Source organism: Ipomoea nil, unplaced genomic scaffold (assembly GCF_001879475.1).
Source record: "Ipomoea nil cultivar Tokyo-kokei standard unplaced genomic scaffold, Asagao_1.1 scaffold1250, whole genome shotgun sequence".
Lineage (NCBI taxonomy): Eukaryota > Viridiplantae > Streptophyta > Magnoliopsida > Solanales > Convolvulaceae > Ipomoea > Ipomoea nil.
In genome coordinates this window covers 1716698-1726080 of record NW_017617678.1, presented here as the reverse complement: position 1 = coordinate 1726080, position 9383 = coordinate 1716698, and the positions used below count along the sequence as shown (strand labels likewise).

At 41.3% G+C, this 9383-nt stretch overlaps 1 protein-coding gene across 1 annotated transcript; it reads right to left on the bottom strand.

Moving 5' to 3' along the window:
• Positions 1-540: 540 nt before the first annotated feature.
• On the bottom strand, positions 541-8124 carry LOC109184115 (zinc finger BED domain-containing protein RICESLEEPER 2-like). Its single transcript, XM_019334161.1, has 3 exons — positions 7831-8124; positions 638-2527; positions 541-594 (listed from the first exon to the last, which is right to left on the bottom strand). The coding sequence occupies exons 1-3, from the start codon at positions 8122-8124 to the stop codon at positions 541-543; spliced, it is 2238 nt and encodes a 745-aa protein (XP_019189706.1).
• Positions 8125-9383: the final 1259 nt, after the last annotated feature.

Sequence of the window (9383 nt, the reverse complement as noted above, 5' to 3'; positions counted from 1 at the left end):
GTCAGAACTCAGAAGATTTAGCTATTTATACAGTATTTAACTATTTATACTGATACCTGAGCTCAATGGCAGCAACATTTAAAATGTTACCTAGCCATGAGCACTTTCCAGTTTCCAGTTCCAACTTCCCAGCCTCACTTGGGACATTGATTTGAATCATTGATACACATACATGATACATTGATACAGTCATATAGAGGCATAAATTTATCATGAAATCAAATAAGTAAATAAGTAATCACAAATCAAATAAGTAAATAAGTAAACATACAACAATTGTAGGCATTCCAGTTCCAGTGCTGGATGTGCAGCACAACTCTGCAGTACAAAAACAAAATGGAAATTCAATAAGTAAATTGTAAATAAGTAATCACAAATCAAATAAGTAAATAAGTAAACAGATCATTTGAGTAAACAGTTAGAAGTATATACCTTTCTCTATCCTTTCAACATCTTCAATATTTTCTTCAATTGAGATTGGTTGGTTGCTTAACCTTAGCCAATCCTGTGCACACACCAATGCCTCAACAATTCTAGGAGTTAGGGAACTCCTAAAGGCATCAAGTACCCTTCCACTTGTACTGAAAGCTGATTCTGAAGCAACAGTTGATATTGGAACAGCTAGAATATCCCTTGCCATTTTAGATAAGACAGGGAACCTTTCAGATTGTTGCTTCCACCATCTTAGAAGGTCAAATGAATCATCCTCATCCACAATAACCTCAGAGAGATACACTTCCAACTCAGTTTTTTTCCTAGACAAATCCCCACTCACCAATTTTTGCTTCTTAATATGAGATTTCAGTAATGATTGAGGTCTCCCAACAGAAACAGAATCAGATATTGTTATTGAGGGAGAAAATCTTTCAGATTGTTCAACAGACTGGACAGGGAAGCATGCAACATAATCTTCAAACAACTCCCTAAGGCCAACAATCACCTTATCAAACATTGTTTTACCCTTTTCCTCACCATATAACTGGTTAAACTGAATGGGCATATACTCAATTTTGTCCCTGGGGTCTAAGATATTTGCATAGAATATCAAAAAATTCATTTTTTCAGGCTCACCCCAATACTTATCAAATTTTGCCCTCATATTTTTACCCATCAGTTTAACACTATCTTCTGTAGCTTCCTCCATATTTTTCAACAAGCAAGACAAATCAGAAATCTCAGAGAAGAAGGTATTAGAAGTCACATACAATGATCCAGAAATCCTAACAGTCATTTCATAAAAAGATTTCAGAATCATAACCAAAGATTGAATGGATTCCCAATCTAAGAAATCAGGTACACTTCCACCCAAATCAGATTTAAATGAACTGTCATGATCATCATAGGCTTCAAATACCTTCTGAAACAGTAATGCAGTATTAAGCATCATATATGTGGAATTCCACCTTGTAGGGACATCTAGACACAGAGAATTTTTTGCTTCCACCCCAATTAGATCAGCTAGTGATTTAAACTTCTGCAACCTAGCAGGTGAGCTCCTCACATACCTAACAGCATCCCTGACTTTCTTAACTGAACTGTCACATTCTTTCAACCCATCCTGTACCACCAAGTTAAGAATGTGAGCAATGCACCTCATGTGCAAATACTTACACCTAACAAAAGTACAACCCCAAGAACCCAACTTCTTCTTCAAGAAACCTAGGGCAGTATCATTGCTGGAAGCATTATCAACTGTCACACTAAACACTGATTTTAGACCCCAGTCCAAAAGGCAACTCTCTAAAGCCTTTGCAATACTTTCCCCCTTGTGGGAATATATAGGAACAAATGAAATAATCTTCTTTTGCAGCTTCCACTCACTATCAATGAAATGTGCAGTTATGCACATGTAGTTTATTCTCTGGACTGAGGTCCAAGTATCAGTTGTGATACTTACCCTCTGACTGCTAGTCCTAAAAAACTTCTTCAAGTTGACCCTCTCATCAGAAAATATCTTGAAAATGTCCCTACTGATAGTCCATCTTGAAGGGATTTTAAACCTAGGACAGCAAACTAAAACAAACTTTCTAAAACCCTGTCCCTCAACAATTCTAAAAGGAAGTTCATCTAAAATAATCATCTCAGCTAAGGCTCTCCTTATCAAGTCCTGATCAAACACCCAAGTACCCAACACCCCTTCAGTTCCTTCACTACTTTGAGTTCCAACAGAAGAAGGTGCAGGTTGGAATGTGAGTAGGGACTGCCTTGTCTCCTTAGAGTGAGGATTTTTAAGGCAGTTTACCACATGAAGTCTTAGAGATGAAGTCCCATGTTTCTTGCTCTCACAGCAATACACTTTTGCACAATATATACACTTTCCTTTGATGACAATGCCCTCACTGTCTTTGATCTTTTCAAAGTGATCCCAACATGGAGCCCTGGATTCAACCTCTTTCCTTTTCTTTGGAACAGGTGGAGGCAAAGGCTGCTGAGACTGAGGAGTAACAGTCTCTACAGCAGGTGCTTCCAACTCAGGTTGGGTTCCAGATACACCAGTAACACCAGTCCCACCACTAACACTTTCCATCTAAAAAGGGGAAAGTATCAGTGACACAGAATGGGAAATCACTCATTCAAAATCATCAACAGAGAATGGGCTTTGTCAATTGGCACATACACACATGTATCAATTAAAGTGTTAAACACTTAAACAGGCAGAATTCAGTGAATTTTACATTTCATCATGTATGCAGAATTGCACATAAATGATTTAAGGGTCACATATCCATAAACTTACAATTTCACAGTTACAACTTACAACAGTTACAAGTATTTACAAGTAAGTAACTAACAACTTACAAATTACAATTTACAATTTACAATGAAATCCATAATCAGGCATTCAAGCTAAGTAGGTGTATGCTACTTTATATGCTCATCATTTATATGGATTTCAGTCACACACTCCCACATTTATATGGCTTCCACCAAAATACCATCATGCTTAACATTTATATGGATTTCAGTCACACACTCACACATGAGTACAAGACAGTGAGACACACTCCCACATTTATATGGCTTCCACAGAAATACCATCATGCTTAACATTTATATGGATTTCAGTCACACACTCACACATGAGTACAAGACAGTGAGACACACTCCCACATTTATATGGCTTCCACAGAATTGACAGAAATACCATCATGCTTAACATTTATATGGATTTCAGTATTTAACACACAATGGCAAGGGGCTAGGGTAGTATGGCTTCCACCACAGATTAGGTTACAAATTAGAAACCCTAATCAAACAATTAACAAATTCACACTCAAAGAACTACTGACATGCAATCCGGAACTTCTCAACGGATTTACAAGTACAGTGAGTCCACAGATTACTGAGATTAGGTTACAAATTAAAAACCCTAATCAAACAATTAACAAATTCACACTCAAAGAACTACTGACATGCAATCCGGAACTTCTCAACGGATTTACAAGTACAGTGAGTCCACAGATTACTGAGATTAGGTTACAAATTAGAAACCCTAATCAAACAATTCACAAATTCAAACTCAAAGGACTAGTGACATGCAATACGGAACTTCTCAACGGATTTACAAGTATCACAGTCCACATAATCATAAAAATTAGAAACCCTAATCAAGAAGACAAATACACAATAATCTATAACGGAAATGTAAATAGGGTTTAGTAATTACTTCGTTTCTCAGATTTAATCCCTCGAGAACAAAGGGCTTCGAATCAACTATTCCACCGTTCCACAGTTCCACCGTTCCACCAGACTCCGGTGACCGGACTAGGGTCTAGGGCTTCCACCGTTCCAACACTCCGCCACTCGCTACTCCGATGCTCCGAAGAGGGCTTCCACCAGACTAACAAACAGAGACTAAGACTCTCAGAGTCTTAGAGAGTAAGACACTAAGAGTCTAAGACTCAAAGTCTCAAACTCTCAAAGACCAGAGCGAAAGAGAGAACGAGAGTGGAGACTGGAGAGATGAGAGATGAGAGAAGTCTAGAAGAGTCAAGAGTGAGAGCACGGCTGCGCTTGCTGGAAATGAGTGATATATATACATACACCAAACGACATCGTCTTATGTAGCGTAAAAGACCCTAGGCTTTCATCGGGTAGTCGGACGGGTTCGGGTGGCGTTTAATGCCTCCCACCCGAACCCCTTCAGTCCGTCTTCTAGCGTTGCATCGGATCGGGTAAGGGTTTCGGATACGGTTCGCTCCACGGATTGGTCCGTCGGGTTTCGGGTCGGGCGGGTGGGTCGGATTCTTCGGTTTCTGCACAGCCCTACCCTTGGCCACCACCACCATGACGCAGCCTGCCAACTCAGGCTAAGAGTTGCTGGTCGTTCGAGTCCAAAGTAAGAGGGGCAAGGAAAAGGCCTGATAGGCATATTTTACACCCATATTTTACGTACATCTTTATAATATTTTTACATTAATTAATTACTATTATATAATAATTATTTATTTTTAAAGTTTAATTAATTAATTAGTGTTTATAATAATAATTATCCTTTTCCTCCCTAATAATAATAATAATAATAATAATCCTATAACATGATACCCACCGCCCCTAATCTTAGAAAAAGACAAAAACAAATAAAACATGAAACATTATATTGACATTTGTTTCTTTCTAATTCCTACGTACAGTATGTATATGCGGAGACTTCATCTTCAGCGCAAATTTTGGAGAGGTGTGCAGCTGGCGAATGGTTTAATGGATTGGCGCAAAAATAGGGAATGAAGGGCAAATAATAGATTAATCCTATTTTTAGAATACTATAAATAGATGTTAGAGTAGTATTGAAAGATGTTCATTCTTCCCCTCTCGATTATTCTGTAAATATGTTATCAATGTTCATTCATTGTTAATTTCTTTAGCTTGGTTTAGTGAATTGAAGCCCCGAAATTGATTATGTTGTAAGATTATTTATTTATTTTTATTATATAATTTTTATGCATTTGGGTATTAAATATTCTTCTAAGTTATTTGAATAGTTGTATCATTTAATTGCTAGGGAGGCCTACTAGTTATTTACTTGATATAATTATTTGCTATATTAGATAATGTTGTGCTACAAATTATTCTAATATTCAGTAGCAACTGGGTTAATTATTGACGGCTTAGTGATAATTGGACTCGGGTAGAATATTTTCCTAAGTTAAATGCAACCGCTTGTGCTTGTGTTATTTAGTTTGTCGGTTTTCCTAGTTCCTATTGCTGCTATTAAATTAAATCTATAACGCTTGTCCTAGGTTATTTAGTAGTTAGGGGTAATTAAACCGCGTGTGCTTTAGTTACCTATAACTAAGGGAAAACGGAAATGAAATAATTTCACGACAAATATTCAATTGCATATTAATTACTTTACTAATCAATGATCAGTGTTAAATTCCGGTGGTGGATCTTTACTAACCAAGGTTTTCTATTATAAGTGCTTTCAATATATTAGTTTCATTGCTTTATTTGATTTATTTAATATAATCTCTTGTTTATTTAAATTATCTTTTACTTAATCTTTATTCTCGTTATTTTCCAAACCCCCCATTATTTCCTTGAGCACAAAAGTTAAACTAGTTACTCCTCGTGGGATCGATCCTTACTCCCGCTACTACGTTTGTAAGGTTTTAATTTGGGAGCCTACGACAGCTCACCAAGGCCACTAACTTGGATGTTGAGGAGGTGGCTCCTCTGAAACGTACCCAGCACCGCAGCCCTCCAGCCCAGACCCCTGTCATCGATGCCCTGCTGAGCGGGGGGGGGGGGGGGCATTTAGGGAGGTTGAGCGACCTCATCCCCCGGGGCGAAGACATGCATGACTGGACGACTGATCAGATCGTTGAACGGGGCGCCCAAGACCTGGTGCAGGTATGCATTTTGCCTTTTGATTTCCTAACTTTTCTTCGCTCGCGTTTTTCAAGCAACTCACTCGCATTTTTACCGCTCTCCATCATCGAGCTAAGGCCGCAGAGGAGATCTAGTCCTTGAAGAAGGCCATTTCTCTTCACGAGGCCGAAGTCAAGGACCTTAAGCTTTGGCTTAAGTCAGCAACCAAAGGATTGGTGGTCGCGCAGAAGGAAGCGAATGCGACTCGGGAGGAGGCCCGACTCCGGATCGACGACCTGGATCGCTTAATTGCTCACCTTTGCCGAGATTAGGCGGTGACGGAAGCCTTTTTCTGAGATTTTTTGAAGAATAAGGCTGGTGAATACCTCGTTTGGGCCTTTACTACTGGCCGACTACACATGCAACATGAGGTCCAATCGATTCTGGCGGAGGCCTTCGAGGGTGACGATCTTAGTACCATCTTAGGTAACCTGAAGAAATCGTTGACCCCGGCCCCGCTCCCTACACGGGATCAACCGCCAATGAGGCAATGCCCCCTTCGGTCAAGACGAAACGGGAGCAAGCCTCACCAAAGGAGTGAAGGTTGCCAGATTGGGAGCCCGAGCCAAGTTGTGTCGGGTAACTTTGCTTTTTTGGACAATTTGGGGAGCCCGGTCTCCCTGTGTTGGGCATTTGAATTTTTTTTAATTTAATTCTCGGTTGAATTTGCGTAATCGCTTTATGATACTGATTATAAGTTTTACGTTTTAAGCGTTGATGCTCGGTCCTTAGACCATTGTCCTTATCCTGACTTTTTCGAGTTGGCGATTTTAAGGATCAATGCTTAAGAGCTTGCATAAATAAATTCGATTTTCGGACCACTGTAAAGTCGTTCTTAGCCGATCGCGTTTGGTTAGTTCCGATTATCCACATTAAACATCATGATGGTTTTGGAAACCGAAATCATTTGAATAGGTTGTTTTCCCCTTTTACGCTTAGCTTGCGAAATGAGAGTTCCAAGTGGGGGAACGCTTAGAGATTCGGGATGGACATTATACTCGCGACTTGCACTCCAATCAGGAAGTGCTTTTAGCCTCGGCCTTACAACCCTACCAGGGTAACCCCCCACTCCATGTGTTGCGAGAATCATCAGCACAAGGCAGTAGAATTTTATCGATCAATTAATTGGATTCTTTGCATGATCTGACGATAAAATCTACCAACCAAGAGATTGGAACTGCCCGGGGTGGGAAGACCGACCTAGCGGGCTCTATTGCCTACGTCGTATGGCTTTTCGCGAGATCTGATCCCGACTTAAAGTGCCGGGGGAATAAATACCGACCTAACCAGGCTTCATAATGCCAGTGGTGGTGATGCGATCTGACAGGGTTGGGGTCCGAAGACCTTTGTCTTTTGATCTTCTGATCGTAGAAATTCGGAGACTTTTCATTTTCTGATCCTGTCGGTCCGTAGACCATATTTATTTTGACCTTCTAGTCGGGAACGAGGATAACTTTACCTCACCGGTCTGGAGATCACATTCATTTTGACATTTTGGTCATAAACGAGGATAACTTTGCCTCGTCGGTCCGTAGACCACATTTATTTCGACCTTCTGGTCATAAACGATGATAACTTTGCCTCACCGGTCCGGAGACCACATTTATTTTGACATTCTAGTCGTAAACGAGGATAACTTTTCCTCGCCAGTCTGGTGACCACATTTATTTCGACCTTCTGGTCGAGAACGAGGATAACTTTGCCTCACTAGTTTGGAAACCACATTTATTTCGACCTTCTTCATGCTCTTCTTACTTCAGCCAGCAGACCAAAACGCCCACAAGTTCGTTCACGAAAATGCAACGGCACACTATATATATTACAGCCAAACAGACATCATGAATTATACAAATCAAGTTACAAACTCGCCAACCGGGTACATATTGCTAACATCTAATTCCAGTCGTCGATTACAAGTCCATACGTGCTAACATGGAGGTCCTAATGATAGAATAATACCAGGTTCTCGGAATTCCAAGTCCGATCCACCGGTCTTCCCGTGGTATTCTCTAGTTTGTAGGCCTCGGGACAAATTACGGCTGAAATGACATAGGGGCCTTCCCAACTTTGGGCAAGCATGCCACCTTCTTGTGGTCGACTAGATTCTCTCTTCCTTAGAACATAATCGCTGACCTGGAAGTATTTTGGTTGGACCCGAGTGTCGTAGTTTGTCTTTACCCTTTTCTGGTACTTAGCGATCATTCGAGCTGCCAGTTCTCTTCTCTCTTTGGCATAGTCAAGGTCTATTTCCATTAGGTGGTCATTTTCTTCTAGGTCGTATGCCTTCTCTCAGGAAGTCGGGATACAGGCCTCGATCAGGAGTCTTGCTTCCGCCCCATGACCAAGGTGAAAGTGGTATCTTTGGTAGCCTCTCGAGGTGTTGTCTGGTACGTCCACAGAATGTACAGCAATTCTTCAACCTAGTTGCGACCAGTTGAATGCAAATTTTTCTTAAGGCCATCTAGGATAACTCGGTTGGCGTTCTCGACCTTGTCGTTACCTTGCGGGTACGCCACCGATGCCCGGATCGACTTGGTTCCCACCGTGGCTAAAATCTTTTGAAAATATTGCCCTTCAAATTGCTTTCCATTATCAGTTACCACTGCACGTGGACGCCAAATTGGGATACTACGTTTCGCCACAAGAACCGAGCACATTGCTAGGAAGTGAAAATGGCCAGAGGTTCAGCTTCAACCCACTTTGGAAAGTAATCAATGGTTATGATTATGAACTTACGACGCCCGGACAACTACGGGAACGACCCTATAATATCCATACCCCAACGAGCGAAAGGGATAGCCATGCTCACCGGTTAGTAGAATGTTGATGGTCTCCAGGGTGTCTTTGCGAAGATTTGGCACACTTCGCATTTCTTGGCAAGCTTCTCGCAATCTAATTGTATAGAGGGTCAGTAATATCTGATCAATATTATTCGCCGAGCTAGCGACCTCCCACCCTAGTGCGCCGAGCAGATTCCAAAATGGAGCTCAGTCATCACAATGTCCGCTTCGAACTCATTGAGGCATCTCAGTAATGGTCCACCATAAGATCGTCGGTATAGACGTCCTTCAACGATTTGGAACTTGGGTTCTCGAAGCTTTTCCTTCCGTGTTCTCATCTCATCTTCAGGCAACCGACCGTCTTGCAAGTAACCCATGATATCTGTGATCCAATTCTCTCCCTCCACCCCCACTGGGGCGAGTGGCAGCACATCTATGCTGGCAATCGGAATCTCTAGGACACAAGCGATCTTTGAAATATGCTCGGGCGCCTCTTGCGCGAGCCTTGAGAGAATATCAGCATCTGCATTCTCCAGTCGTGAGACGTTCTCCACAACATGTGCTTGAAAAGATTCTAGTTTTCTCAATGCCAAATCTCGGTATTGCACTAACCGCTCCCCGTTGGCTTCGAAATTGCCGAGCGTGTGGAAGATAGGTTATTGGAACTGGCTGGAAAGGATAAGCTAGAGCGTAAAATCTTGGCGGGATCTGCCACCATTGAAATGCGGGATC